Raw genomic sequence first — 16686 nt, 5'->3', positions numbered from 1 at the left:
CGCATCGTATCACACCAAGAAGAAGACAACAGCTTTATTTCATTGCACCAAGTCTTCATCGCATCTCAGCGTTGCTCGCTGCATCGCCACGGAAGCACAGTAAAAAACCGAAGCATCACCTCCCCTCGCAGAGAAGAACCGAAACATCTCCATCCCCTACACAGCGGTAGGGAACCAACACATCACGTTCTTGCGTGTAAGGAACCGATGCATCACGTTTCCTGCAACACTTTCATTGGATTGCGTTACGCATTTTCAGGTACATGGACTCAAAGTGTTGCATTTTACATCCAAGAGAGAACGAAGAAAATTCTACCATTTTAAGTACAGTATTGTGGATAATTTTTGTTTGTTCACAAATGTTTTCCACACTGCCTCTGAGATAAGCCTGTCTGCTCGTGCCAAACTACCAAGGGGGTGAGCAGTGCGTTTTTTAGGAGTGTACCCCTTTACCCTGACTAGACGCAGGTGTCGCTATTTGTCAAAGGTACCTACCTCTGCCAACTAGAGACGCCCAAATCTAACAGTCATTGATTGCATTCAAATTATATGTTTCTTAGCCTTTTGACTTGTCACACTAGTTCAATAATACGTGGTGAACTGTCCCACTACTATCACTTACTGGAGAGCATCAAATTGCCATATACGCTAAAACAGAAACCATATACATTTGTTAAATAGTTGCTCTTGACAGGTTCCTCTTTCCAATATCATTTTCTTAATACGATCCTCCATAGAAACCTTTTGGTCCACTGTGACAGTCACATTTGTCTCTCCAGGGTATTCACCTGCGCATGCAAACCCATTCATTCTATTCACTAACTACTTGAAAGAATAACCCTAAACTCCTGATAAAACACCAGGACTGCAATTACAGTCTACCTGTAAGCCTCCCAAGCTATTTATTCTGACCATTAAAAAAATTCTCAATTTATGACAAAGTATCTTGTCAAACCCCACATATTCTGTCCTCTCTACCCATTTGTTTAGCACAAACCTGACCTACTGTCTGTACTCAGAAGGATACAGCACAAATTCCTCACTCTTACTTTCAATCAGTCCATGGTCTATCCACCCCAAGTCCAAGCCATCTGTTAGTCAGACTACAATGGCCACTCTACGCCAATACACAAAGGTGCCTCCTCACTGCCTCACTTCTATGTTCAGGTGTTTTGCTTCTCCTATAACATTCAAAGAAAACCCTAGACTGTATGTCATCTACCTTGCTTTCCTTTCTTAAAAGTATCCCTTGAGAGTCAAGTGCCTTTAGTGGAGGCTCTGCAATGGATACTGCAGTAACAATGCCAGGCAGCACCATCTATGGCAGGAAAGCATATACCATCCATACACACACAGGCTGTGATGGACTAATGTCAAATTATTCTTTTGCTTTGTATTTTCCAACCTCATCTCATCAATGAATCACTACATTCATAGTATACTAGGAGGGGTGCACGAACTTGTGGACTTTCACTCTGTGGAATGCCACAGTGTTAAATGAAAACTTTGCAAGATTACCGAGAGTTCCGCGAGCGTGCGAAGTTAGGCATGCTGAGCATCTTGCACCAACTATTTGCGCAGGGAGCTCGTTCCACGTTGAAAAATCAGGGTGAATAGCACCACATAGCGTGCCAGAGGGCACTACTTGAGATGATTTTGCTGCCACTCGAGTAGATTTTTTCACTCAAGAGGGAGCTTCCTGACCACGAATGGTTGCGCGCTCCTGTGTTGGGGAAATTTCATCGGTTGCCCTCTTAGCGCACAAAATTCAATATAGGGGATGCCAAATCACGCTCGTGCTCGGCAACTTACCATTGGCGAGCCATACGCCAGAAACATGTGGCTGTTGGCAGAATTTGGCAGGAACTCTGCATTACTTGAGTAACGCAGAGTGTCCAAAACTCCACCAACTCCGAAGCAGAATTTATCTCTCACGTTATAAACTAAACCCTTAAAACCTTACATGTGGCTCCTTAAGCAAGTCCAGACTGGCCGTACCACTGGAATGGTGAGAGGGGATCACTTTTGTTAGTGGGGTGGGTTTTGTAGCAGTGACGCAGTTTTAAAGGCACTGCAGAGTTCCTTGCATATCCAACAGTTTTCAGGCAACAGTAAAAAGTTCCAAGATAACTTTGGTAATTAAAGTACCTGCTGGAGTAAGATTGGGGTTTTGTCTAGTGGCAGTTTTAACTTTCCTAAAGTAGGGCAGAGGGTTAATGTGCCTGGTGCTAAGAATGTGTTCTATACAGATCAGATGTCAGTATTTTATGTGCATTGCTCAGTGACTTACTGCTTTTGTCACGGAGTGCATTTTGTTATTGTGCAGTTCATAAGTTACAATCGTAATCTAAGTTAGATAGCTATGTTTTTTTCCCAGTCTTTCAATATTCTAGTTTTACAAAAAAGTTTTTTTGGGGTAGATATACATTCTTAATAGTAAACTCAACTGTTAGACCCAGCAGTTACCGGCTGGCTGAGATGCATCGAAGCCAGTCAGAATTCCACAACCTAGAAAGGATGAAACTATACACTGGTCCAATAACCTGTTCTCACCCTTGGGTAGCATGGCACAAATCAGTCAGGTCTATCCTCAGGGTCAATGTGTAAAGTATTGGCACAACCCCACCCATGCAAAACACTGTGTACGCTACAAAAAGACTCCACACACTATGTATAAAACACTTGTCTTTTCATTACACATATACATTGAAATCAACACAATATATACATTAAAATGATAATGTACATATGCTTTCCATATTTCCATTAGCAGTAGAACAGCATAACCCTACATGCCCTATTCAAAGGTAATCAACAAACATGACAGTCCTAATACCAAATATCCCAACATTTGCAATGTTCAAGAAGTCGCAGGTCTTTGACTACACCTCAGGACCCAGCTCCTCAGTCACTCAACTGCAATAGCCAACGATACACGTTCCCCCTGCTGGCGCCACATTGACTAGACTGGTGGAACTAACTAAAACAGAAAGAACATTTACTTAGTTTTATGCATCCGGATCAGACTTCCAGGCCCCCTGCGGCACTGATATGAGGGTGGGATCGCTACCTCCATAGACAAAAGGTTCTGACCCAGGAATCTGGTGCACTTTGAAGTCCGGAGAAGTGTTGCTTCTCAGGTAGAGGTGCAAGCTCTCATAGCTCTCGACAGCCAGTTGTAGGTGCCCACAAAGCACAACAAAATCCCTCGGGCCCTGTCATGATGTTCTCCACAACAAGTACTTTGTGGAGTGGGTTCAAGGAGAGGGAGCCAGCAACCTCGGATGGAGGCTGCGATGTCAGGCACTGGCCTTGTCCTAACCGATGATCACTTGAAAGAAGTCTTCGTAGTCACGAGATGGGTGAATCCTCCCTTGGACTATAGTGCGCATGGGCATCGACTCCATCCTTAGATTGTTTTTTTCCGCCACTAGGTTCGGATGCAACTTTTCCGCTCCGGTTCCAAATCTACTTTCTAAGTAGTTTGACACGTCAAAAACTTACTTAAACTCTTCTAAACAACTTTCGACATCAAGAACATCGACTTGATCTCATCAGCTCGATTCCAGTCGTCGACGCGGGCTGTTGGGCTTATCCACACCGTGAGGCCTACAGCTCATAGAAAGGACGCCATTCAAGAAATGCCGCCAGTGTGCAGCAAAATTCCCGCACAGTGACCATTACAAGGTCTGTAATCTGTGCTTATCACCAGAACACGACCAGCCCAGCTGTCCAGCCTGCGCCTCCTTTCGATCCAAGAAGACCATTCGAGATCGAAGGGCCGGTCGACACATCATGCAGAGATCAGCTCCGGAATCAGAGGACATCTTTGATGAGGGTCCAGATGTCCCAGAGGAAGATTCCGAAGATCTTGAAATCGTATCTGGGGCAGACGACTCCGATGACTCCATTCCTTTGGGTCAACACGTGAATACTACTGCCCCTACCCCAACCCAAACGCCCAAATCGAAGGCAAAGGTCAACACTCTGCCTCTAGGGCCCAGTCGCGACCGAAAAACTACTTCAGAAGCCCCGCCCTCGAGCTCGGCTCCAAAGAAAATACAAATTCCTTCCGGTAGCTCGGGACCGACCAAACTGCACGTGCCGATACCACTAGCTCCCTTAGCACCAAAACTGAAAGAAGTTCCGGTTCCGAAATCCACTCCGAAACTGTCGACTCCAAAAGACAACTCGGCTCCGAACATAATAAAACCTGCATCTGTCATTATTTAGAGTATCTGCAATTAAAGCATTTATGGAAGGATTAAAAAGAATCATTCCTCCTAGGTTACCACCCTCTCCAGTGTGGAACCTAAACATTGTTTTTACCAGGCTCATGAGACCCCCTTTTGAACCTTTACACAAATGTGAACTGCAATTCCTCACATGGAAAACAGCTTTCCTTATTGCCATTACCTCTCTCTGGAGAGTGAGTGAGATTCAAGCTTTCACTATAGAAGAACCATTTTTACAATTACAAAACCCAGACTCTGTAGCAGAAAGAGCTCTACACACCCTAGAAGTACATTGACAGAACCAAATCCTTTAGAAAAACAAAAAAAATATTTGTAGCTTTCTCAACCCCACATAAAGGCAACCCCATCTCTAAAGCTGGAATTGCAAGGTGGATTGTAAAATGCATACAAATATGCTATAACAAATTGCTCCTAGAGCGCACTTCACACGCAAACTAGGAAACTCTATGGCTTTTTTAGGGAACATTCCCCTAGAAGACATATGCAAGGCAGCAACATGGTCTACAACACATTCCTTCACTAAACATTATTGTGTTGATTTGCAAGCCAAGCAGCAAGCTGCTGTAGGCCAAGCTGTCCCCAAAACTTTCTTTCAAACTACTGCAACAGATACAGGTGACCACCGCTAGGGGAGACACTGCTGTAAAATCAATGCTCAGTGTGAGATCTGCAGCTCATATGCCTTGAACGGAAAATGCTACTTACCAGTATGCATCTGTTCTTGGCATGTAGAGCTGCAGAGTCTCACACGCCCACCCGCCTCCCTGAGACCTGTATCTGTTCCAGTTCTATCTTAATTAGATATATACACATGGACATCCTTTTTATTGCAAAGAACTCCATCATTTCCCATCATGGCGAAAAACAATCAAAGGATGGCGTTGATGCCCATGCGCACTACCGTCCAAGGGAGGAGTCAACTGTCTCATGACTACAAAGACTTCTTCCAAGAGGACAACAACATGCAATCATCCGAGCCCAACACCAGGTGGCGATCTAATGCTCAGTGTGAGACTCTGCAGCTCTACATGCCAAGAACAGATGCATACTGGTAAGAAACATTTTCCTTTCCCTAAGTTACATTTCCACACACGTAATGTTGAATCCACTTGCTCTACTGGAGATGATTCACCATTATCAACTCATCGATGCCAAACACTAATCTACTAGTTACTAATCTGCACCTATGGAATCCTGCTCCGTAGTATTTCCCTACATTCCCCCATGCTAATCCGATGTGAGAAGCAGGCTCCGTCATACTGAATACAGCATCCTGTGCCATTCACAACCCTTGAAAGTACACGTGCACATGCCCTACAAATTTCAAACACTGTACACTGTCACCAGGGAAAACTCCACTCTCACGCTGCCCTACAGCTGATTGGGGCAGCCTACTAACCTGCTTACAAGCTTGACACTGTGATTGGCAAACTCAGGTCAGGTGTGGGAGCACCCTTTGTCCCTGGGTCTCTCCTGTGGCCCCTGATCTAAAAGGGACTGCCATCCTATCTGCCTTTTCGTCCGAACCTTTACTGGCGAACTTGAGTCGGATTAAATGAAAGTCCTGGGCCTCATTTCAAGCATCCTTTGCGCCCCTGAGTTTCTCCCATTGCTCCCACCCACTTCTCCCTGGACTGGCATTATCCTCTAATGCCACTTGTTCTGGACAGGCATTACCCTCAAACGCACTTTGTTCTTTCCAGCGACCTCGGCTGCTACTTGTACAGAACCTCACCAGTGGCCAGAGCACGACTTGTAGCAGGGGACCTTCTACATGGATGTATCTTGTTGATTTATTTATGTTTGCATCTTTGTATCCTATTTATGTTATTTTTGGTCTGTGATTCACCCCTGATGTTATGGCTCTGATCTTAAAGGGGCTGCCATCCTATCTGACTTTGTATCCGATCTTGCACTGTCGACCCTGGGTCGGATGAGGCGAAGGGCCTGGGCCCCCTCTTCCTACTCTACAGAAGATCAACTGAAGCAATGTGCCCCAACTATTACATCTCTTGCCCTGGAGACTTAGCTACATCATCTTGCCCTTCTCTGCAATGGGTTCTACTCCTCGCCCTTCCCCTCTGATCACCTTTCGTACTTAATTCTTCCCAAATACTGTGCCATCTCCTCCTTCTGTTTCTACTCGCCTTCACTTCATTCATGGTGTTCTCTTCTTCCCTCATATCTCCTTCTCTTCACCCTCTTCACCCTCTTCATCCTACAAATATGTTGTCTAAATGAGTGAAGGCTGGAGCCAAGTGTTTTAAGATCATTTCCCCCCAATTTGTCAAAAGCATCAGCAAAAAGGTTCATACACAGCACCCTTGAAGAACTTCCCGATTCCCTTTTCGTTGACCAATACCATAGTGGTCGTTATGGGAGGCTCAAAACCGACCTCATGTTCTTCATCTGCAACATCTAGTTCTGGACCACCATTTTTAATAACTCCCTCAATGTCACTTCCTCCTCCAAAATCTCCCCCTCAGCTTGTTTCGATGGCTCACTCACTATCTCACTTTACAACAACGGCAAAGTCCTGATCCAAGCCAAGGACACATATCTCTCTCTCTTTGACCACCTATTACCATCCCTGCTCTCCATCCCTGGCATTCTCATTCCTCCAGGCTCCTCATCCAACTCCTCCCTCAATTCTCTCGCACCTCCCCTTATCCACCGGAACACCATTTTGCAATCTTCATCTAACTCCTCCCTCAATTCTCTCTTGCATCACCTTACCCTCCAGGACTATAGTTTGCAGTCCTACTTTGGCCCTCAGCCTTCTCCCATGGCAGTCCCATTCTCTTCTTTCACACCTGCTTCCCCTCCCGCAACCCCACCTTCTCCGTCAGATATGCTTACCTCAGCACACGTTCCCAGCCAATGGCCTGCTCCCTCTACGCCCCTCCACATAACCCCACCTTCCCCCTTTGGGATGCTACCCTCAACACTCCTTCCCTCCTCTTCACCCCTATACCAGCCTTGAATTCCACAGAAACCTCCCCCTCGCCAGGTTAACCACCACCTATCCAATCCATCTTTCCAACATCCTGACTTCCCAGGTCCCACAGTAACATTTCCACCCTATGCTCTCACTTCTTACCCTCCCCTCCCTTCCCCCCCTCCCCCTTTTTATGAATCCCTGGCAAACTCCTTTCCTTTCTCTCCACCCCCAACACTCCAGAACTGCTGCTTGAACCTCTATACCCTTATCACAACCTCCTCCCTTCCCCCCTTTTTCCCTAACCTAGAAAAACTTTAAACTTTCTATAATCATCAGTCGGGGCTACCATGCTTGTTTCCTGCCCCCATACACTCACTGCACCCAGCCTACACACCTTCTCCACCACCTCTCCCTCTTTCCCCCGAATTTCTGCCTTCCAATGACCCACTTCTATCCTTGTCCTCTGACTATAGACCTCACCTTTCTGCTCCTCAGCCAGAAGTCAATATTTTACGCAATGTATGTCCAGATAATTCTCTATCCTCCTAAGCTGCACAATAAATACCTCTAATCAACTTCTCCTGATGAGTCTCCCTCCATTCTATATTACTGCATCCACCCCTTGTCCATGGTCTCCTACTCAAGCTGAACCACACCTGTACCCATTGTTCAACCTAACATTCCAGCTCTGCTCTCCATAGAAAATAAACTGGGACTTCTCATCTCTTCTATCTCCCAGCTTGAAACTACCATCTCTCAACTAGGTACCAAAATGTCCACACTCACCAACTCCCTACTTCCCTGTGCGAGCACTCACTTCCCAAGCTTCCGAGGAGTACCCTCCTCCCACACTCTAAAAAAAGCTTCACACAATCTTTCACCAACTGACATTTCCAACCTATTGACTAGCTACAATTATTCCAACTCCAACACCCACACCTTCTCCTCTCCAGCTAACGCTAAACACTGCACTATTCCAACCATCTCACTCTCCCGCACCAAACATAAACCATCATCAATCCAGTCACCTATTCTCAGGAACATTATCCCTATCACCCCTAAAATCCCTGACTCCCCCTACATCAAAACAGTCACCTCTGAGGTCCGTTGTCTGCTTTACAACTGTATATCCACGAGCAAACACAACCTGGAAATCTCAGACATCATTAATCTCTACAGCCTGGATATTCTTTTTTTCACTGAGACCTAGCTCAACAACACTTCTCATTCTTCTTTCAATTTTCCGCTCCCCACTGACTATTCCATTCTCAGGAATGATTTAGAAGATAAAGTCGGGGGAGGTGTAGCAGTTATTTTTAGGAACTCCCTGCATCTCAAAGCTTTTCCCAGATGCTCTTTCCGCTCCTTCAAATGCCTTTCTCTGGAGCTTCAAATATAGCAAAACTCCCCTGTCAGGTTTCATACTATCTATCACCCGCCTATTGACAGCCCTGCCTTCATAGAGGAATTCACAGACTTTGCAAGCAACCGATACTCGCAGAGCAACAAACAGATTTTTATTGGAGACTTTAATCATCACTGGGGCAATCTAAAAGTTTCATAGGCCAACAGGCTTGCCACTTTTTTTTTAGTAAATGACCTTGTTCAACATGACACAAAAACCGTCTCACTCCAAGGGCTCCATTCTTTACCTTGTTATATCTAAAGCAGATATGCTAACTGCTGTTGATCCTATACCAATTGAATGGTCTGATCACTTCCTCACCCTCTTCTCTCTGCACCTATCTCATTTTTTTACTCTTGGCCAACCTAAAAGAACTACTACCTTTTTCCGCACCACCAAAAACATAGACCTTGACATTTTGTGCAACACGGCTTTGAGCTCACTTCCAATCTTAGACCCCTACTCTGCTGTTAACGGCCTGACCACACAATGCCTCACCAATCTATCAGCTGCAATAGATAATGTTGCTTCACTGCAAAGTAAAAAGTAAAGACTCACTCCTTTGGCTTCATGGTTTAATAAATCCCTCTACAAAGAAAGAAAAAACTTGAGGAACCTTGAGAAACTATGGAGACATTCTCCTTCCATTTCCAATCTATCCAATCTCCACCTCGCAAGATCTCGTTACCACAAACACATCTTCCATGAAAAAGCAATGCACTTCAGAACCCTCTTCGATTTCACCAAAAACAGACCTAAAAAGTTATTCGACCTTGTCAAAACGACCAACATCTCTCCCTCTCCCACCATATTTGTCAACCCCCCAAAGATAGCGGCAGCATTTGCAGTTTTCTTTGATGACAAAGTAAAATCACTTGTGGATCAGGTTACCCACTCCACCCCCCTGAGGACCGCAAATCCTTAGTTCTGTGGCAGAACTTTGACACCATCACTGAAACGGCCCTCCTTGAAAGCATTCTAGAAACTAAACTGTCTAACCATTCCATCAACCCCATCCCCAGTGACATTGCCATCAACCTTTACTCCCACACACTCTCCTAATGGACCATTCTGATAAATATCTTTCTCAACCAATGCTCCCTTCCTGCTGCCCTTAAAACAGGACAGGTTACTCCACTTCTTAAGAAACCCTCTGCTCATGCTAAAGATTTCAACAACTTCCAAACTATCACCAACCTCCCTTTGCTTGCTACAAATACAGAAAGTTGTGTGGCGAAGCAATATTCCCAACAAATCAAGGTCAACTTCCTCCTTGACTTCCAATCTGGTTTTACCCAAGGATGCAGTACCGAAGCAGCCCTTGTTCAAGTGATCGATGATGCCCTGCGAGTACTTGACTCTGGTGAATCTTGTCTCCTGATCCTTCTGGACCATTAAATAAATAAATACATAAAATAAATATAGCAAGAAAAAAATTGCAGAACTTTCACATGTAGCTTTTTAAAAGCCAAGCCTTGTAATAGTAACCTGCGCACACAGGCCCTACCAGGGCACACCTCAAGGACGCTACATCTGTAGATGACACAACCAGTGCTGCAGGCCAATGGAGGTGCATGCCCTGGGAATATGTCTTACCCATAGACAAGGGACTTACAGATAACTTGAATCAGCCAATCATGTATACACCAATCACCAGTATGTATATGACAAGCACAGCACTTTGGCACTGAATGCCAGTGTCAAAGGCACTAAACATCCTAAGGCTAGCATCTAGATCAGTGCAAAACTGGGAAGGATAAAAGCAAAAAGTCAAGGGAAAGCCCCCTAGAAAAGGCCATTTCCAACATCAACCCTAACCACTGTGTTAAGTTCTGAATCCTAAGTTTGCACTTCCCCAGACCAAGCACTCTTAAAAAATACCTACCAGTATGGATGACTTGAGAATTCGGCATATTGTAGCCCCCATTCTCTTATGTAGCATTTTATAGACATTAATGTGCACGTGTGTGATTTATTGCCTCTGTATATGTGTGTGATGTAAAATGGTCTGACATCCAATGAGAGATGCTATAAAGCAAATTAAATCATGTGTGAGAAGGGCTATGAAGTCATGAGAGGCACTGTTGGAAGGTGATAGTGAGGGAATCATTGAAGAGCCACAATAAAGATTGCTGTATCCTGATGCACTGTAAGGTCCTTATTTACTATGCTTTAAAAACTACTACAATTGAATATATAATAAAAATGTGTTGCAGAATGCACCATTTTTGCCAATTTACCCCTAATTTTATCAAGGGGAAATTCCCCCCTCCCCCCCCCCCCCCCCCCCCCCCACATAAACTGCCTTGTAGGGGTCAGGTTCGCACACTGAACTCGCTCGCTATGCTCCTTTTGGGGGCTGGTATGTCAAAATTTGCCAGGACCGCTTTGGGTTCCCTGTCCAACCCTGTTCTTAAGCATACAATGTACATCATTCCTGGTCCAATACAAACTGAACCTAAATCTCTAGTTTTGAGATTTGGTTTTAATCTGTAAGGAGCCATTTACATATCTGGAAGCTTGTGGAATGAAAACTCAATTTATTCCAAAATCGGACTTCTTTTTTGGAGAATCAAGATGTGAAGTACGTAAATGTGTTTTTACAACTAACAACTCTCATGGAATTTTTCGTTGTTGTTGTTGTAACTAACATAACTAATGCTGTATCCAATTTGACCTCAGGAAATAAAAATGACTACTTGGGACATCGTTGCATTTGGGCAGGCAGTCCCTAAGGTACCGATGACATTAGCTATTGGCTACATTGAAATTACAAGTTTCGCGGTAACACCCCAGGGCTGTGTTTGTCACACAGACACATCAGGGTGTACTTACAAGCCCCTAGCGCTACCGGAGCATCAATGTTTTTGACTCTCTGGTGGTGCTGTGTACCCGGTTCCAGCGGCGATGGGTAGGTGCTTGACACGAAGCTCAGGCATTCATCAACATTGTGGTGGAAGATCTCCTGAAGCTTTACCCGCTGGACACTGTTGTTGTCTGATTGTTTTTAACTTTAGGTATTAACAATCGCAACCTGAAGAAGGGTAATATAGCCCCCTTCCCCCCCCTTTTCACCCACTAGGATGGTAGCCATATGAGCCTACATATACCACATCTAGTGACAATAGTGTAGACAGTTACATTCTCACTTAGATACTTGCTAAATTAGTCCCCTTGGTCCTGAAGAATCACTCAATAAATTTTAGAGTAGCGAGAAACATGTCGACCGGACTCTAACACACTCCAGAAGAGAGTAGGAAACATCACTTTCCACTACTCTCCTCTAGGAAATTGTTTTTAACTAAAGCAGTGGCCCTCCTGAATAAAGTGTCTCCGGTACCACTAGCTTTATTTTACCTCACTCCACTACGTCTACCCTGAATCCTGGCCCCATACCCGCACTTCATCTATACGGCAGTTGGAAAAAGATCTCCGCCAAAGAGCCCCTCTATGAGGTGTTGCCCGTTGGGTATTGCACCGCCGACCCAACGAGGAGCAGGCCCAAATGATGAAGCATGACACCTGAAAGGGTGTGTGAGGGCATTAAATCCAACAAAATGGATTCCCAGGGTGACCACCAGGCTACCCTGTTCTAATCCACTTGCACTACAGACTGTACAGACACCTTCCCCTGTCCTTAGGAACATCGCGACAATCTTTGTATTCGGTGCTGTGTGCTGCCCATATTTACAAGGCCACGCAAAGCCTCTTTCCGTGGCATTACATGTCCTTGTAAATATGGCCCTCTTTCATGCAGTAGTCTGCGTCAAAGGGGCGGGTCATGGATGTTGCTGTGTGTATTCCCACGCAACACCCATGGCTTTATGACACTATGTCAGATTTACAAGTATTCGTAAATCTGAGGCAGCGCCAAAAACGAACGCCTGTCCAAAGGAGGCGTTAAAATTGTGAAACGAGGAGAATTGCTTTTTTTTCTCCTCGGTTTTTGCTCTTTCTATGTCTGCTGGATTCTGCAGCACACATTGAAGGAGCAAAACGCCATTAATGATAGTTTTTGTGCAGAAAGCTGTCCCTTCCTGCACAAACGCAATCATCTCTGCAACGCAGGCACCCTTGCACCATGGCGCTAGGCTGCTGTTTTAGCACCTGCGCAGGCAGAGCACAGGGTTGCACCATATTCTTGTAAACACGGCGCATCCATGCATTTTCAAATGACACAGCTCGAAGAAGAAAAAGTGCTTGTGGTGCATCGCTGGGCCATTTTATTGTCAATATGCCCATTCATCTGCTTACTGGTAGCAACGTGTCCAGCAAACACCATACGAAAATATATATTAGGGAATTGTTGCTGAAGCGAAGTTTCCCTCATATTGTTCCCTAAAAACATCCCTCGTCTGGAATTACAGACACTTCTTTCATCCGTAATTCCTGACTATTTCAAATGTTCCCCTTTCGATCTAGTACAGTTCGATGTGACATATGAAGAAATGTCTCTCAGATACATTTTTGTTTTGCTTTACTTTTAGGTTTGCAACAGTGAAAAAGGTTCAGTAAACGAAACCACAGTGTCTGAGGCGACGGCTGGAAACAGGACTCAGTTGGACCATGACCTGAATGAGCAAACCTTTGGGAAAATAGCAGTAGTGCAGCAGGTAAGATTGTTTTTATTGTGTTGTGAAGTTACGTGACATAGATGCGTCACAATATAGACAAATACGAACTGATATATTTACAGTCGGGTACCAGAGAGTAGAAGTGGTGCAAAATTGCATTATGACAAACTGTTAGCTGAGTCATGGCAAAATATGGGTACATACATCATCCAAGCCTGCAAGCCTGGCAAGAAATTAATTTACCGTTTAGCCATGCTCTATTCTTTAAAGAGACAAGGGGACATATAATACACTGCACAAAATTATTATTTCAAACACATGTAAAATGGAGTAGAGATACATATTTGTTCCTGTCCCACCCGACAGATGACACCCAACACAGTATTGATTTACAAGAAGGATAGGAGGGAACGAAAGAATCACAGCATATCCTCATAATAACTTGATAATAAATTTTGTTGATGTCATTATGGAGTATGAGCTACAGCTTGGATGTTTAGACCTTTTAGATTCTTAGGGGCATATTTATGAGCCCATGCACCATGGTAGCGTCACTTTTTGTGACGCCTCTGCGAGGCGAACTACAAAATCATATTTATGAGGTCAAGCAAAGCCACTTTGCATGGCTTTGATAGCCTCATAGATATGCAGTTAGGCAAGGCAGGGCAAATTGCTGTGTTGCTTTACCCTGCGCTAAGGAGGCGTACGATTGTGTTACAGTGAGTGTTCCTACACAACACCCATGGACTTTAACGCTTCTCCAGATCTACAAAACTATGCAAACCTAGTGATGTGCCAAAACTTTAAACCTGCCCAGGGGAGGCTCAACAGATAGAATTAACTTTAATTCTCCTTGTTTTTTTCTCTGTACACGTGTGCATAGAAAGAGGAAAATGCCTCCCAGGACTGTTTTGTGCAGGAAGGTGCCCCTTCCTGCACAAAATCAATCCTGCCAACAACACAGGCACCCTTGCACCATGGTGCAAGAGTGCATGCGTTAGCGCTAGGCCACTGAAATGGCACCAGCACATGGGGAAAGTGCAAGAATGCACCCTAGTGGATTCCTGCCCCTTTACATTGACGTAGGGCAGTGCACCAAGGTAACTTGCTGCACTGCCCTACGCCAAATCCCCATAAATGACGCCCTAAGGGGCTTATTTCCAAGCCCCTTGCACTTTTAATATGGGAAAAGGTGACGCACCTGCAGTGCAAGGGACTTACGAATCAGCCCCTTAGTGTGGCTGTAAGAGCAAAACAGACTTCCCACCTGCACAACAAGTTGGGAAATGGCTTTGAGTTCGAACTGGGCTCTTAGGAGTATTTCTCAACATTTCCAGCAGGCTAGGCCAGGCTCAAGACAAATATTTTAGTCTTTTTGTGTGCTGTACCATAGAGAGATCTCCGCTCGGTCATAAATATCGTACAAAAAGTTTATTAAATGTTTGGAAAAACATTATTAACAATATTTTTGAGTCATATTACTTTTTATATTTATGTTAATGAAGTACAAAATATAATGTGTTATTTGAAATGAAGAACAAATTAAAAAACGTTATAGCACTGCTAATTTTAGTTTAAATTAAATATTGATTTAATTTTATATATATTAAAATAACTTCATATTCTTTTTCTGAACCCCAAAGTAAAAAATACTATATATATTTATTATGTATTAAAAATGATTAAAATGATGTGTAGAGTAATTAAAAGGAATTTAAATAAATTATAATTCAAGTTAATGTTAGGTTAATTGTTACATCCTATTAGATTATTTTTTAGATAAAGTTATTAAAATATGTTAAACTAAAATACACTTTAATTTTAATACTTTACATCAAATTAAAATTATTTTTAGTTTTAACATTTTAAATAATGCAATTTCATTTAAACTAATTCACAAGGGGTTTTCTTTTAATTGCAGTACCAGTGCTTGGCCATGTGTGGTTCTGGGCTTACTCCTGTCCTGAGTGGGAGTACATTTACTACTGTTTTGCGTCCTTTTTACCTGTAGTAATTTTAGTGCAGTTTGTGGGTGGGTGTCTGTCTCTTCCGCAACCCATTCTTACTACTCCCTAAACCATACCTATTTTGCAGAAAAGTATGCTATATTTGTTACCGCTCCCCCTTTTCCGTCCAACAGTTGGTATTAAGAAGTAAACTATTAAATTTACTTGTGTGAGGATCACTCCATAGGAGAGCTAGGTTTGCTGGAGTTGGAGATTTACAGTTGTAGGTTTGTGAACAGCATTTTGTAGTACTTAATTAGCACTACTGCAGTACTGGTAAATAGACTACACAATGCAGTTTGTGACTAGGCTTCATAGACTCTGTAAATCGATGCCAAACATAACCCTTCAATTCCTCCCATTTCATTCGGCAAGACTGGTTAAAGATCTATGGAAGCATTGGTGCTCACAAATCACCATCAGGTGCCAACTTAGTCATAACTTAGATGCTAGATATAAATCTTAGGCTAACCCCATTGTTAATAGAGGCAATTGAAGGTGTGAATTCTCTTGAAGAGCTAAAAGATGTTATTAGATCACTCCCCTCTGATAAGGTGACAGGAGAGGATTCTGTGACAATGGAATTTTATGAGACATTTATAGGTATTTCGGCACCTGGGCTTCTTACAGCTATCCTTCAGGTTGATCAAGGAGTTAGATAATTCCAGGCTCAATATTTAAGATCTCTCGAACTAGACTGCAGAGCTGCACACTATCTACACTCATGTTTGCTCTATTTATAGAACCCTATCTACAGCATTTTTATTAATAGTACAGGGATAACAACAGTAGTCCTGAATGGAATGAAAGTCAAGATTAGGGCTTATGAGGTGACGTAGCTGTATACATGTCATAACCAATTCAGGCCATTCAATTTATTGCCAAGGAGGCTGAGAGATTTGGGGACAATTCAGGTTACCGCCTTAATCTCCAAAAGACCCAAACTATTCTTCAGTTTGCACCCACTGTGAACAAGCATTGTGCCTGCTGCAACCTATTTCATAGTGAAGATCATCTCTTCTGTTAATAGTATAATAAAACTAAATCATAAGCAGTTGCTTCATAAGTCTATAATTAAAATGTGTTCATGATATCAGCAACAAATTAGTATTATTGGTCATTGTATTATTGTTAAAATGAATAATCTTTCTACATTTGTATATCTTTTCTGTGCTTTCCTAATTCGAGTACCAATTTCGGGGCATATTATCAAGAATGGCATTAATATTATCGCCGCTTTAGTGGCAGGAAACTGCCTCTAAAGTGGCAATAATGTGCTTGATAATATGCCCTTGTGAATTCTCATAGAAGCCCAGGTTCACACCAGAACATGGGCTTCTTTGGGAATTCACAAGGGCATATTATCAAGCCCATTATCGACGCTTTAGCGGCAGTTTCCTGCAGCTAAAGCAGCGATATTTTAACGCCGTTCTTGATTATATGGCCCTTCGTTTTTCAGAAGGCTTGTAGAAGCAATTGGTAGTTTCCTATTTGGGTATGAGAG

General features: G+C 43.4%; 1 protein-coding gene across 1 annotated transcript in view; it reads left to right on the top strand.

The window, feature by feature from the left end:
- Window positions 1–16686, top strand: part of TMEM26 (transmembrane protein 26) — a 463214-nt gene that overhangs the window by 344151 nt on the left and 102377 nt on the right. The window contains exon 3 of the mRNA XM_086920080.1: window positions 13090–13215. Coding sequence (XP_086776206.1) covers window positions 13090–13215 — 126 coding nt within the window. The remainder of the gene's footprint in view (window positions 1–13089; window positions 13216–16686) is intronic.

Source organism: Lissotriton vulgaris, chromosome 5 (assembly GCF_964263255.1).
Source record: "Lissotriton vulgaris chromosome 5, aLisVul1.2, whole genome shotgun sequence".
NCBI classification, from domain to species: Eukaryota; Metazoa; Chordata; class Amphibia; order Caudata; family Salamandridae; genus Lissotriton; species Lissotriton vulgaris.
Note: the sequence above shows the minus strand (reverse complement) of the source record. Positions and strands in the feature narration are given on the sequence as shown.